The sequence below is a fragment of the Athene noctua genome, chromosome 1, assembly GCF_965140245.1.
Source record: "Athene noctua chromosome 1, bAthNoc1.hap1.1, whole genome shotgun sequence".
Taxonomy (NCBI): domain Eukaryota; kingdom Metazoa; phylum Chordata; class Aves; order Strigiformes; family Strigidae; genus Athene; species Athene noctua.
The window spans coordinates 42,815,208-42,830,693 of record NC_134037.1 but is presented as its reverse complement, the minus strand read 5'-3'; the positions used below and the strand labels follow the sequence as shown (position 1 = coordinate 42,830,693).

Sequence of the window (15,486 nt, the reverse complement as noted above, 5' to 3'; positions counted from 1 at the left end):
TCAGAGAGTTTTCCTAAACCAGATAAGCTCACACTAGGAAAACCAGGATCTGCCAGGCTCCATGATCCCAAGTAAAAATAACTAAGTAAATAACTGGGAAGTCTCTTAACTCTTAATGGAATAACAGCTTTGGTGACTCTGGTTATCAGATTACGTTCTGAAAATAACTTCTGTGCTAAACTTGCAGTTGGCTGTAAAAGAGAAAGAATACAGTGTGCGCTAATTTTAGCAAATAAGATTAGAGTTAATATTTAATCCCAGAGACCTTCTTCAGGCTATGGAAAAAAATAGCAGCCGTTAACTGTCACTAATCTTCCATCCTATTTCTAGCTTGTGTTTGATTATATAAGTTGTAGTGTTAGGAACATGCTGGCCAAGTGAGAAGATAGTAGTTTGTTTGCTACATCCTTGGGCTTATTAGACAAACTTGAGGGCTGAGATGGATTTACAAGGTCTCCACACGTGCCTTTAGACCGCAATAGCAACACTGAAATGTTAACAAAATGGGTACCACAGTAGGCCCGCTACAAAACAGTATGCGAATAATGGATTTTTGAGTTCTGCAAGAAACAAGTCTCATTTCTCCTATGTTTGTATCCAGTTGTTTTAAATTAATATTTAGTTTGGGATTTGATATTCAGCATGTGAGGTTTGATTCAATTTTCCTTTCTTCCTTCCCCACAAAATGGCTTAATAATTAAATCGATGTTTGGAGATTAGAGATGAGGGGTTTCTAACTGTTTTTAGGTGCCTGGTGATGAATTTAACCTGAAAATCAAAATACTAAAAATATAATCCATAATCCTACAAGCAGCTTGCATGCTTCACAGAAAACCCATCAGTACTCCTATTGATTTCAATAAGACTACTCAAATGCATAAAGATAATAATCTGCGCCTGTGCTGCGCTGTCAGGACTTCTGTGTTCTCAGTGGGTCTGAAGGTCTGACCGTCTAATTTACCCCCCAGTTCAGTGGAATTTAGCAACTAATGCTCTGCAGATCTCATTGTATCCACAGAGGGGAGGAGGGGGGGGCTCTGCTCTCCCACGCCACCACCAATGAGCTTGGTCTTTGTATATGCCCTGGGTATGCTTTATTTAAAAAGGAACAACTGCATGTACATTGGCTGTTGAACTTTGATGCTGTTTTCTAGAGGATCATTGGCTCTGTGCTCTCATTAACACAGAAATTAGGCCTGGAAAAGCCTATCAAATTTAAGCCCACCTCGCAGAAACAAGGTTGTGCTTTGTTAGTTCTGCTTTGCAGTACTCAGACATAAAGTATCCATCATCTCCCCTGGAACGCCTTCCAGGATCTCACTGAATTTGCTGTTAGGTTACGAGTCAGGAAAAAGTAATTTTCATTTCTTCAGTTTCTTCTCACTGCAATCAGCAATAGCACCACATAGCAAACTAGACAATTCTTCTCTGTTCTTGATGTTAGTATGCACTAGATTACTGTAAACATTCTCTTGCTCCATTTTAAATACTGTCTTGCCAAGTTTTACATTCCTACATGTTTACAGTGATCTTTCCTTGCCCTTAATCACTTTTCTTCTCTTTAAATTGAACTCATATTTGCTGGCATTTTGCAGGAGTTGGCCTTCCCCACTCCAGATGCAGCTTTTCATACAGATGCCATTCAGAGCAGGGTTACCAGACATCCATCTTTCCTTTGGAAATAACCCTTTTTTCCCCCATAAGAAATACTGTCTGTGCAGAATTGGAGGATTTTGTCTGTTTGTCTGGGATTTTGAGACATCTGGAAGTCTGGGCAGCCAGCTAATGAGCATGCACTGATGAACTCTGCAGCACACAGCGAGTCCAGCCCTTCCACAGAAATGCCAGACCTCTGCATGTGCTCTGAGGCCACGTCCCATGTGTTCAAAACAATGCAGAGGCCTCCCCAGCATGCTTGATCGGCTGTCGTGGAGGAGACCCCATACAACAGGGAGCCAGAGAGAGTTCACCCACGGTGCTGTGTCTCCCGTGGCACCTGTGGGTGTGTGTACAACTACAGTTAAAATAGAATTTCTGCCCTAGAAGTCCCTTATGAAAGTACAATGTTCCTAGCGTGGAAGTAAGCTAATACTACTCCTAATTTTAGAATGGTGCATGCCCAGTACTAGAAAAGTGCTGCACTAAAAACACTCTATATTTGCATCTGTAATGCCTTCTTTACTAGCATTTCTCATTGCTGACTCTCATCTCAGCTTCTTACTTTGCCATCTGACAGTGATCAATATTACTTTCCTTGAATTAGCCAGTTTTTCATTAATAGTCTGTACCAACCAAAGAAGAAGGGAAGGCAGAGGGTATAACAACAATACAATTTTTTCTCTAGAAGGAAGAAACATTGCCCGGAATTCATCGAGAAAATACAATGAGAAGTGATGGAGGAAAATAAGGGAAGGAAGATTTCCTCACAGGGAGGTTTTAAGTAGAGTCTGGCAATCGTCTCCCAAAGGAAGTAGTGGAAGCCTGGTCACTTAAATCAATTAAAACTAACCAGAGCATCACACTCCACAGGACTCTGTGAGGAGAAAAGCAGTGTTGGACTGAAGTAAAATAGATTTTGCATGCTTATTTTCTGCAGGACTGCTGTCTGTATTTTGCCGGTAAATTCAATATGGCTAATGCTGATTAACAACTCTCTTGGTGGTGATTATATCATTGCATTATTTCCAGCCCATTCCTCAGTATCATAAACTCATAAAGGTATGGACATACAAAACACATCCCCTGGCTTGGCTAGCTCAGTCTGAAAGACAAGTAGCAGATAAAGGGCTGAAGAACTTTCATTCTTTCACCTTAGCAGTGGTCAGGCTTGTTATTGCCACAACACTGAATTGATGTAGACCTCCATACCACATGCTGAGCATGGTGTACCTGGGGCAGCACGGCACAGGTAGGAGCTGCATGTGGACCCCCAATGCTTGATCTCTTGGACTGCTATAGAGCGAGAAGATGTTCCCGATGGCTTAGGTAGGGCTGCAGTACCTGTGTCCACTATGCACTAGGTGTGCAGATGGGTTTCAGTGCATACAAGACCAGCTGGGGACAGGAGCAAGACAAATTAAAGATTAATCCCTAGACTTGGTGGGGCATTTGGCATGTTTCAAGTACACAGAAGTCTTCTCCTGGCCTGCTGTGAAAGATAAGGAAAGCAAGTCTCCAAGAGGCTCAGATCTTTTGCTTTTCTTGTCTGTGTGGGCATTGTTTTGTATGTACTTTTTACCTTTTCTCTGCCTGGTTTCCTTGTAGCCAGTCAATTCCATTTAAACAATAGAAATGGGTAGAATTTGGAATAAAGCAAATGATTGGAGGGCAGGGAATCAGGGGCTTGGCATATGAGCTTGGACAAGGTGCCCGGTGGAGGTTCCTGCAAATTGACCAGCCTACTTAAACATGAATTTACATGGAAAATAAGGTTTAAAAGCAGACAAATCTTGGACATATGGCATCTTATTTACAGTAGGGGAAAAAAATAAACTGAGATTGTTGCTGGCATGTGTTTTACCCATCTCACGTGTAAATGAAGACATATCTGGTGTAGATGGAGAAATGATCTGTTTCCTTCTGCAAACACAGATCAACTTGGTTTCACTGACTGTTTTCGCTAGGATGCATCAGTCAGGTCAAATCATTTTAAAAGACTTCTTACCTCTTCCTACAGAAATCCGTGTGTGATGTCATGAGGTAATACACACAGCTTCGAAGCCTTTTCTTTCCCAATGCGCAGTGCTCATAGGCACGCTCCAGTGCCTCAGTTCCAGCCTTCTTGCCAGAATGCATCAGATGCAGGCGGTCCCAAAGCTGGTGGGGCTGAGGCAGGGACCCACCACGGGAGCCAAATCAATATTTAGACAGCTTCAGGCGACAGAGATTGTGCTGGCTTTCACACTTGGCAGCAAGCTTTGCATCCATTTGTTACCAAAGTTATTGTTTGTGCAGTTTCAAGCATTGGCACTTGAGAGATTCCTCCCTGAGGGCAATGACAAGCTCTGGGTGCCTGAAAATAAACTTTCCCCCTCTGGATCTGAAGACTGTGAGAGTGAGGAAAGTTGTGTCACCGGGTAAGATCTCGTGCCTTGACTTAGTAGGAAGTCAAGGCACACGTTTGACCAGTGTTTTCATCATCCTTCATTTGAGGCATCTGCCAGGCATCGTGAGGAGCCCATGGCGCAGTCTCAGGCTCTGCTTCCAATACATCCAGTGCAGAACAGCTGTAACAACTGTCTTGCTGCTGTTTGTTATCATGGTGGTTTATTGGGAGCGAAAACCTGAGTCAGCATGGGAGACAGCCTTGCTGTGTGGTGGTATGAGTCAGCCCGAGGCTCTGCAGAGTGCCTGCGCTGGGGCTGCAGGCAGGCAGGTGAAACCCTGGCCCAGCACAGAAAATTATTTTAATTTGCTTTCCAGTCATTCCACCTAGTGGCCAAGTGACACAACTACCAGGAGAGCTGGGTTTGTGTTCCATAGTCCATCCTCATCAAAAGAGACCCAAAAACCCCAGACGGTATTTGTGGCTGCTCTTACGGACCTACGCTGCTGCGGAGCTTACAAGTTGTGTAGGAATATGTAAGCCCCAACACTGAAGATCTTATCAAAGAGAAACATCAGCCTGCAAGTAGCTCATTAAGTTTCCAAGCAATTTTGTTAATCATGCTGCATAGATAAAATGCAGATAGGCCTTTAGTGAGCTGATAATCTAACAAATAGGCAGAAAGTGTAACACTGATAAAGCAGAGATTGGTTTAATAGCCAGCTGTAAATCTAGGCAATTCTGTACCAGAGGCATATTGTAAAACAGGAATGTGCAAGTGCATAAGTATGTGCATGAAAATGTACTGTTTCTTAAAATAGCAGATACGGCAGTAATATTATGTATGGAGAGCTATTGGGAGCAATTTTAGAGGTGTTTTAAAATATTTTTCTCTCCATCAAAGTCTGCACCACTTGTGGTATCTTCATAATCCAGCATCACAGGTGCAGATCTATGAATAACAAAGGCTTGTTTCTGGAACTCAGGATTTTCTATAAAAATCTGTAAACTCTACCACTCGTCCTGAGGCAGTATAGGGGATTTAGAGGCTTTTCATTGGGATGAACCAAATTACTAATTCAGATTTATGATAATCACAAATAAGACCATCACGAATTCATGGCCTGATGTCTCACTGACCTCTTGAGCAGCTTCTTGCACAGTGGCGTTAATTCAATTGAAAGGACAGGGAAAAGCAGCTCACCTTCAGGGTATCTCATACCTACTGGATAGGATATCCTTCTGAGGAGCTTGGAATTTTGAGTTTGAATCCCCACAGCCTGGGAAAGGGACGTGTCTTCCTACTTCCTAATCCCTCTTCTGACCTTTAGGCCATTGTATGAAAAGGGGACAGCAGTGCTTCCTTTTTTTTGTTTGTTTTAAAAGAAGAAACTGAGCTGGGAACACCTACCAGAGACACCGACAGCAAGAAGGAGGTTGCAGGCTGTGCATCCCAGCCTGACATAGGCATGCATGTGTTTGGCTGCTCTGAATACAAATCCCATCTAGATGCCTTTCCTTAGTATGCAAAGCACAGGGAACTCAGATTTATGAATACCACTTGCAAGAAGGACAAGGTGTCTTGGTGAATCGAGACTGAAGTGACTTGCCAGGGTCGTGTAGAATGTGGTTGGTGCAACAAGAAATTAAGTTGTGGTCTCCAAATCTCAGTTTAGTGGTCAAGCCACTGAATGCCCTTCTTGCAGAGAAACCTTCAACCTTTGATGGTGAGCCCTGGTTTTGAAGCAGCCTCTCACTGCTTCATGAAGAATAGAGTTTTTCTAGTATCTTTGTTTCCTGACTATTGGGGGAAAAAATGCAACAGAAGTTAGTGCCAGTGCATTTTTGGTCAAAAAATAGACAATATCTACCATGCAGCTTAGCAAGTTTTTTGTTAGTTATGTGTGAAGATAGCCCTGTGAAAAATCCGGGGTGGAGAAAATGTGTATTTTTTAATATATGATACGTGAATGTAAAATAAAAATGGTATGATGAGAAAAAAGGATGAGTAGTGGTGCATAACTCAGACCTGGAACAGTTGGTTGGAGATCACTTTACTGGAAACAGTTGTTACTCTTTCTACAGAAAAAATTAAGTACTGGGGTGGGACTCTGACTTGTATCACTGAATTGCTTGAACTATGAATACGGGTTTCTTTCCTGTTAGCTGTACCTTAGACTCACTAAAATCAGGAACAGTATGAGGAGAATAATCTCCATGGGCTGAAGAAAAGAGCTGTGCAGTCAGTACTAACCTATTATTTCTTCAGCAATGGCTTTCAAAAATTTGAGAAGAAAGAAAGAAAGAATCTGGTTTGCTCTTGAAAGATAGTTTCTGTTGAATTTTGCTATGCTATTAAATGTTTCCTTCACAAAACACTTATGGGATTTAAGTGGTATCTTGTACTTGAAACTACTGTTCACCAGAGCTTCCATCAGAGCAGAAGAATCAAAATTAAACTGGTACTTTCATGTTAGTGTGCTGCATCACAGTTAAAATAAGATCCATCCAAAAATTAGCAGTGTCCACACCAGTCTGGTTTTTTTCAGTCTTTTATTAGAGCAGAGGCTTAGTTCATAGATCTGTAAGATATCTGGGAAAAATAGTGTGCAGCTCAACCTGCACAATGACGTACAGGAGCAACATAAAGGGAGCGATGCTAATTACTACATACAGCATCATTGCTGGCATGACAGAAGACTGTTACTGAGAAGTATTTACTTCTGGATGCTAGATCTGTTAGGTTGTCTAACTACACGATGAAGGACTTGGGATGATAGCAAGAACTGATGGTAATGCTGGCAATTTCCCTCTCTTTTTTTGCAGGTCACTGTCAGGGGATTTGGTCCATTGTTACAGTTTGCCTACACTGCTAAGCTGTTACTTAGCAGAGAAAACATCCAGGAGGTCATCCACTGCGCTGAATTCCTGCGCATGCACAACCTGGAGGACTCCTGCTTCAGCTTCCTTCAGACGCAACTGCTGAACAATGAAGATGGCCTGTTCCTGTGCAAAAAAGATACCACCTGCCAGCGCATGCACGATGAGGAGAACTCAGATGGAGATGAGGAGGAGACGATGGAATCGGAGACGTCAAAAATATCTTGCCCAAGAGAGAGGATGCACCAAGAGCCCTTCAATTTTGAAACCACTGTTGCTGGAGCAGAGAAAGGTGAAGGGATGCTGCCTGACTCTGACATCCTGAGAGATAGCAAGGACAATTTGGACAAAGATGCAGTAACACGGTACCCCAGATACAAGAAATACCAGCTTGCTTGTACCAAGAATGTCTACAACACATCACACATCAGTACCTCAGGTTTTGCAAGCACATTCAGTGAAGAGAGCTCTGGAAATGGCCTCAAATCAGGACTTGCTATGGGGCAGATAAAAAGTGAGCCTCAGAATGAAGAGAACGATGAAGAAAGCATCACACTTTGCCTGTCTGGAGATGAACCTGACATCAGGGATAAAGAAGGGGATGTTGAAATGGACAGGAAACAGCCAAGCCCCACTTGTGTCGACAGGCCAAAAAGTGGGTCCTCTCCTTCTTGTTTGCGGTCTTTCTTCAACAGAACAAAAAGCATAGATTTGGTTGGCTTCCCCAGCACTTCCCAACAGCACTTTGGCAGGAGTCCAGCATGCCCTTTTGAAAAAGGGACAACTCAGGGTGACCACAAAACTGATTACGTCCCTTTCACAGGGAACTACGGACAGTCCCATGCCATGCAGAAGGATGCTTCCAACTTCACAGTGGGATCGCCACTCAGGGGGCCCGGCTTTGAAACTCTCTGTAAGCAAGAAGGAGAACTGGACAGGAGGAGTGTTATATTCTCTTCAAACGCTTGTGACCAAGTAAACACTTCGGTGCATTCATATTCTGGTGTGAGCAGCTTGGACAAAGACCTCACTGAGACTGTGCCAAAGGGTCTGTGGGCTGGCAGTAGCCAGTCTCTCCCCAGCTCTCAGACCTATTCGCACAGCGGACTGACAGCTGATCACTTGCCGGGAAGGATGCGGCCGAACACCAGCTGTCCGGTGCCAATTAAAGTTTGCCCTCGCTCTCCTCCTTTGGAAACTAGAACCAGGACCTCCAGCTCGTGCTCTTCCTACTCGTATGCAGAGGATGGCAGCGGCGGCTCTCCCTGCAGTCTGCGACTTTGCGAGCTCTCCTCTTCCCCTTGCTCCCAAGGCCCCCGATTCCTGGCGCCCGAGCACCAGGAGCCCGGCGTGGTGGGGGATGGATTGTACAACCCGGTCCGAGCCCAGATTAAATGTGAGCCATCCTATGGAACAAACTCCAGCGATGAGTCTGGGTCATTCTCAGAAGCAGACAGTGAATCATGTCCTGTGCAAGACAGAGGGCATGAGGTAGGGATTTAAGATAAGTTCATATATCACAGTCGCTGTGACCCAATTAATCGCTCCTTGATTCTCTCGAATGACTTGGCATTTCCCCTACACTTTCTTTGTTTGTAGAGGCAAAGAGTAACTTCTGTTTATTCCCTTGTCAGTTGAGTGTGCATGGTTGATTTCATGTAAATAGGTCTGCTTGACCTCTGAGGTGTTTGGCACTTTCTGGAATTTGGGTATGGGACAGTAGCAAACTGTTGAACGTTGAGAGCGCATTGGTGTGCTTAGGAGTCTGATGGCAGTGTCCTGTCATCCTCCCTCCCTTCACCCACTTGTGCAGCACAAAGCACCATTCCTCATTCTTAATTTGCAAGGGTGGTTCCAGCTCCACTCGTTATTGCTGCTGGTGTGTTTGAACAACCTCAAACCTTGCTTTTGCTGACACCGAGGGTCCGGCAGCCTGCTCAGAGAGCCCCTGCTGCATATTGCCAACAGCCCAAGTAGAGGAGGCAGACAGAGTGGGAAGAGAAAGGAGTGTGAAATTACTTTAACAGTTGTATAGCTGGCCACCCTTGGCTGTGGGAATGGTATTCAAGTCATCTCCCCTCACTCTGTGCATGTGTGTGTGTGAATCGCAGGTGCAGGTAATGGGTTTTGCCTCTGTTAAGTGACAGCTGAGATGATGTTTCCTGCCCGTGACCATGCTTTGGTGGTGAGCTCTAGCTGCTGTTGCGTGAATGGTTTCAAAGAGAAGTTATCTTTTAATTTCCAGGACTGTTAGGAGAACGGCAGGGGCACAGGTCTGGGTCTGGAGAGCAAGCTGTGAATTTCCATGCAGCTCTCCCGTGAGAGGGAGGAGAAAGAGGGCCCTCTCTAAAACTAGAGATGGGTCAGCTGGAGATGCTGCGGTGATAACTGGCTAGCTGTGATTGAATAAACTGCCTATATAAAGTCACTAGTTTGAGGGAAGACTACAATCATGGATATGTGTTGTGGAACCCAGAAAATGAAAAAAGACTGAATGTTTATTTCATAGAGTTTCATTAGGAAACTGCATGACCTGGAGAGCATCTGGGTGAAACCGCATATCTGGCTCCTCTAGTAATACTGAAGGGCTCCACTGGGAGCTTGTGCCTCAGCACGGGGAGCAGCAAGTGCAAGTTTGAAGAGGTCACATGCTGTGCATGCCCAGTTCAGAACCAGGCTTAGTTGCGGTCTAGGGGTGAAGAGAGTGAACTTGTTTTATGCCTCGATCCTTATACTAGCTACATCCCAGGCTCTGAAAGATACCTTTCAGGCAGATGTGGGTGGTTCCTTTAGTTGGTTGCTTAGCTCTAAGGAAGGGCTGAAGAGCCCAGGGAGCCTCTGGTCTCCTAATCCCTGTCATGCTATACCAGTGTTTTTGAGAGAACAGTTCTTGTTTGTTCCCATGTTCTGAGCTGGGGACAATGCAGAAGGCAGAGGAGTCTCCTTGGGAGGCTGCCTGGATGGAATACTGTGTGTAGGACCTCATACAGGAAGCCCTACAGCAGAACCGCTCTGCTTGGCCATACTTGGTGAAGTCCTGCCTTTAGGGGCAGAACGGAGCTGAGAGTGGGACTGCGGGGAACATCGGATCTCCACCTACGTACGCTGCTTGCTCAGCAAGGGCTAATGCACAGAGTGAGGCAGCAAAGAGGGCGAGAGGTTAGCCTTTTGGGGTTTGATGATTAATTAGCTTTCATAATCAGCTAATTGTGTGGAGATGCTGCAGCAGAAATAAGCCTGGAAGAGTCAAATGAGAAGGTTATGGGGAATTGGTGGTGGTTTTCCAAAAAATCCTATGTGAATGTGGTGCAGAAGTCCATGGATGAGAGGAGGGACGTTTATCACGAGGTGGGCTGGGGGAGGCCATCTTGGTCTGCAATTGGCATGTCTGGCTCTGGGGCAGAGCTGGGAAGGAGGGCTTGCTCCACTCCTGGTTTTGCTGCAGTTTTCCTCCTGGGAAGATTTTCTGCACCATGCTGAGCAAGTTTTCTCCCTGGGAGTGCTGATAAGGCTTTTTCTTTCTCTCTTTTTCTCTCTTTTTTTTTTTTTTCTTATTTTTTTTAGGGCATTTTGATTAGGACTGCTAGGCATTAAAAATGTGGTGAGGGAATTAATGCTCCATGAGGTTGCACTGCACTATCCTGAACAAGCCAAGGGTAAACAGATCACACTGGTGCTTCGGCGCAGATTTTGTCTGAAAAATGGATTTGTAAAGGTTGTTACCAGTACAAGAAAGGACATTGCAGCCTCATTAAACAATGCCGTATTTATATAGCAACTTGGGGTGTGTATCCTGCAAGATCCGCTGCTGTGGAAACCTCAGTGAAGGATATTTTAAACTAGTCAGTAGAAAATATAGCAGCAGGAAGTTCTCATGTAAGTCGTTCTACCTACTTTTAGCAGTTTGGCCATTAAAACAGTCTGAAATGGACTGCTTTCTGTCCTTTGCCTCCCTTCAAGCTGCATGGGAATCTCTCCATTCCCGAAATTGTCAGTTTGCCCTTGCTGTCCTGACGACTTCCCAGACAGGTCCCTTGCCACCTGCCATATCAGATCACACAGTGTTTGCTGGGCTTCTCTTCAAAAAGCACCTGATAAGATATCTGGGGGTTATACACAGGTGCTCACCCCTCCAGAGAGTCACTGTGCAGGCTCTTCTGCTATGGGTGGGCTTTTATTTGGGTGGGATGGCCTGATGGGAATAAGCCTTTTGAACTCTGACCCTCGGTTATCTCATGGGGCTGCTCAGTTCCCCTGGAATTTGGACCTTGTTGGTCTTGATTTGGGTTCCAGAGTGCTGTTGGTGCCAGAATTAATGTCAGAAAACATCATTTGCTGGTGTATTGATTGTGTGAGAAGTAGGTGAAAGGTTCCTTCTGCTTTTTTCAGGCACTCTTGCTTTCCCGTAGACTTGATGCCGTTCAGGATGCCGAAGATTGATGCCAAAATTGGGGTGCTAGGATTTTACATGAGTGCCATGTGGGTGAAGGTGACCCCACTCTGTGGCCAGCCTCCCTGTCCCATAGTGGGTGCAGACTGCAGTCATGAGTGTCAGAGGAGGTAGCAATCCCCATAACACTGCTGGTAAATTCTCTCCGGGATATCTTGACTTTTGTTTTCCTTCCTGTTAAGGGAGCCACCCAGAATCTTCTGAGATTTCCTTTTCTTAAGGCTTTGTGATAGAAGCAGCAAGTGCAATGTGGGGTGTCCCTGTGTTACAGAGTTGCAGGAATGATGCTGTTACATGAGCTGCTGGGACTTTACAGAAACATTTCACAGTTTGTGTTGCTCTTTTCACCCAGGTCCCTCAGGCCTCCACAGGTTGTTAAAAATCAATTATTGGGATATAATACTAGAGAAGAGACTTACACTCGGTGCTTGCAGGCAGGTTCTGACAATCCTGCTTAAAATAGCAACAACAAAACAATAAGCTCTGAAATAATGAATTGTTGAGAAGGAAGTAGTCTGTCAGTCTGTTAACCTACTTAGGAACAGAAACTTCAGCACTGCCTACTTTTCTTGATATTCCTTTTCTTCAGCAAGTGTCTATTTTTTTCTGCTAGAAAACTTGTAAAAAATATTGTACTACTAAACCAGTTAAGAAATCTCAGCTCAGTCTAATTTGATAAGTGAGTTTTCTTAGGAAAAGAATAAACAAGGGTAGGAGGAGGTAAGAGGTGGAGTTTTCCAAGAACTATTACTATCTAGAGAATTGCATTCAATGTGTCTTTCATTTATATTTCAAAATAATTTCCCGCCTAGGTTAGTGACTCACTTTTCAAAGGAAATTTTCATAAAGGCAAAGCTAATGCAGTTGGACAATTGAGGATATTCTAGGCAAATAACATTCAGTGAGAGTCCAAACCCCTCCACGTTAAGCAACAGGCAGCCACCCCTTCTCTGTTCATCTGCTGATGCTTAGCAAAGTACTAGAAATCAGAGCCCCACTAAAAGAGGGTGAACCAAAGCTGCTCTACCAGAAATCTACTGGAGCTGTGCCGAGTTACCTAAGCAGAGTCTTCTTTGCTGCTTAATATTTCTACTTGTTGAAGAGTATTACATAGAAAGAAAGACAACAAATACACGTTAAGGTGTTAACTTGCTTTTGTATGTAGCTCCTACCCAGAATTTGGAGATTGGTCACCCCAGATTTCCTGATCTTACAATGTTTGCAAATTTGACAATGAGGAAGTTACTCTTCACATTCCTTTCTGGTGGATGTTCTGCTGACCAGGATCCTCAGCAGCACCAGCAGAGCACTGGGAATTGTGTTTAGCAACATCTGATTAAATGGAGTCTTGTCAAACATCAGTCTTGCAAGATAAACTTCATGCCAGTTTTATTTTCTTTCCTCTCTTCGGTAGGAGTGGTATCCATGCTGGTAGCAGAGAATTGCTGGATTACAACAACAGTGACAGTTTTCCATTACAAGTTTGAAATTTGAGGAAGGTCCTTTCAAACACTGTATTATTTCATCACAGCCTGCGGTCAATTCTGTTATGTATGCCCTGAGCTGAAGACCTTGCTGGAGCTCTTGAAGGACTCTACAGTTCTTGATTTTTTTCTGCAAAAGCAGATTTTTCAGAGAGATACTGCACTTTATCCCCCCCTCATTTCGCTGCCTGATCCACCCTTGTCAAATGCACCTGTGGCATCTGTCAGGGTTTTTGTGCTATCCCTGGTCTCACAAAAGCCCATTAATGGGCAGGAGTATTGAACTGTTGTGCCCTTTGGAGGGCTGGAAACTGAAGGCACTGTAAGCAGTGAGTGGGAAGAGGTCAGCCCAGCGTTTTAAGTACCAGCAGTGTGTGATCTAAATACAGATCCAAGTCATAGGCTAAAGGATGAGAACTCCATCCACCTCTCCTGATTGTTGGGTTAAAGCCTTCAGCCATGAGGCTTTCCCCAGTTCTCTGAGATAGGTGGCAAATCAAAAAGCTGCCTCCACTAAGTGCATAGCAGTGCCCTCTCAGGCAGCATTTGCTGACCCAAACACCTCTCGTGGCCCTCAGGAGGTGAGGTTGGAGTTGACCTTGAGCAACTACATGGCCATCAGTTGTGTTGTTGCAGGTAGGACAGGCTGTGTGCAGTGGGACCTGCTGATCAAGGCCATTTCAGACCTGGTTTGTTGACACGGTGGTAGATCTTCGCTGCCTGGGCTTGCCTTTTAGAGTTCTCTGCCATCTTGGTGTGGTTGACACCTGAAGAGGTGCTTTGAAGGCTTTACCGGTAGACAGCGAGGTGAGGAAACCAGTGAGAGTGCATCCTGCCTGTACTCTCTCTTACACAAAGTGTTGCATATTGGCTTTGTGCTTCTTAGGCTAAGTTTTCCAACTGAAGTCAGGTGGGGACCTATTCTGTGGGACCACAGGTGATGCCTGAAATAATGTGTAGGCAGTCAAGCCCCTAACACAGGTGGGCACACCTGAATTCCTGTCCTCAGATGAATTTCTTCCTGAGCATTTGTGGAAGACTGATTTGCATGATAAGGAAGATACAAGGAAAAGCGGGATTAATGTGTTGGGCTCTTCTCTGTGAAGATTACCCCTTTCTATATCAAGAAAGCATTGCTGCTATTCAGGCCCTGTGCTAGATTGCTTGGGTGCGTCCCGAGAGCTTTCCAAGGGCTGTGCAGTGTCAGAGACCTTCAATAACTCTGGCTTTCAATTTAAGAGCGTTAAGGCAACAGGTTTATTTCTTACAACTGTGGAGCAACTGACCAATATTTTGAACCATTTATAAATGTCAAGGTGGTACCTTGAGTTCTGCCCTCCTGTGCCCATTACATAATAATTACTTTTTCTTATGGGTAATACATGAATCCTTTTAGTTACTGTGATGTTAAGCCAGGCTTGGGAAATCTGTTGTTTTCACTAGCACTTGACAGCTCAAGGAAGGTGATGTTGAAATTCAGATATAAGGAAGAGCGAAAAAGCTAATATTACTCATGACATAAATTTCCAACACTTGGCATTTATCTTTTAATGTGAGTGAATACAGGGCCTTGGTCCTCTCCTTTATTCCAAAGAAAAAGAGAAGGAGAAGAGCAGCAGCAGCAGCAGTAGCTAGTACAGTATGTGAGCAGCATTGTGACCCAAGCTGGCACTAACCAGTGAAGCTTGAAGGAGTTAATTGGTTATGTATGGGCCTTTCATGTGCTGAGTCAGTGGCCATCCCTGCTGCTGTTACTTAGCCACTCAAAGCAATGATATTTATACTAGCATCCTAATGCTAATAATACAGGGGGGGAAATGCCACAAAATCATCAACAGGGTTTTTTTTTCACCAGGGTGGGTTGGCTATCCTCTCAGAGGTGCATCAGCCAGAGTCTGGGGCAATAGAGGCTGCAGTGGTTGCAGAAAGTGCCAGTTTATTTGTTGTGTGGTGGAAACAGAGCTTCTGATGTTGGTGTAAAAATGCAGGGAAAGAGTAGCCATACTGATAGGGAAGATTTTAGAACTCTGAGAGGCAAGCTCTGGCTGGAGCAACTCCTGGAAGGAGTACGGGTCCCACTTACATTTCTAATTTGAAATAGTCCTAACCAAAAAGTACAATTTCCTGTATAAAATTCATAGTTATTAAAAAGTAAAGTTTATGAGAAAACATACTTGCTGGGTTTTTCTTACACATCTTAGAAAATACTGACTGTGCTTCTTCAGACTCCTCAGGTAAGGTTTCTCTCACCTACCTTAGATACTGTGAGATGCAGCACCTTTTTTAAGTCTTATCCCTGCTCCTTCTGCATCCAGGAGGAGGGAGAAGCCATGCAAGGTTGCAGTGTCATCCAAAGACCTCTCTGTCCTCGATGCCAACAGCAGGGACCTGAACACTAGCTAGTCCCATCATTTCAGACAGTGCTAAATGTGTCAGATGAATCCCACCAATGACAGTCGTCAGCTCTTGCAAATTGAGTTACCACTCTGTTGTGATAAATACCAGCTGAGAGCCTTGCCCTGTGCCGATGTAAAACACCATTGGCCTCTCACTGCAGCAATACCCCAGCGCAGTTATTCACTGTGTCCGTGCCAAAGGCTTGGTGGTTTTTTTTTCAGTTGACAGCT

General features: G+C 44.5%; 1 protein-coding gene across 2 annotated transcripts in view; it reads left to right on the top strand.

Moving 5' to 3' along the window:
* Nucleotides 1-15,486, top strand: part of BACH2 (BTB domain and CNC homolog 2) — a 194,616-nt gene that overhangs the window by 166,175 nt on the left and 12,955 nt on the right. For both annotated transcript variants that reach the window (XM_074896043.1, XM_074896044.1), the window contains one exon: nt 6,872-8,416. In XM_074896043.1, the coding sequence (XP_074752144.1) occupies nt 6,872-8,416 (1,545 nt within the window). The remainder of the gene's footprint in view (nt 1-6,871; nt 8,417-15,486) is intronic.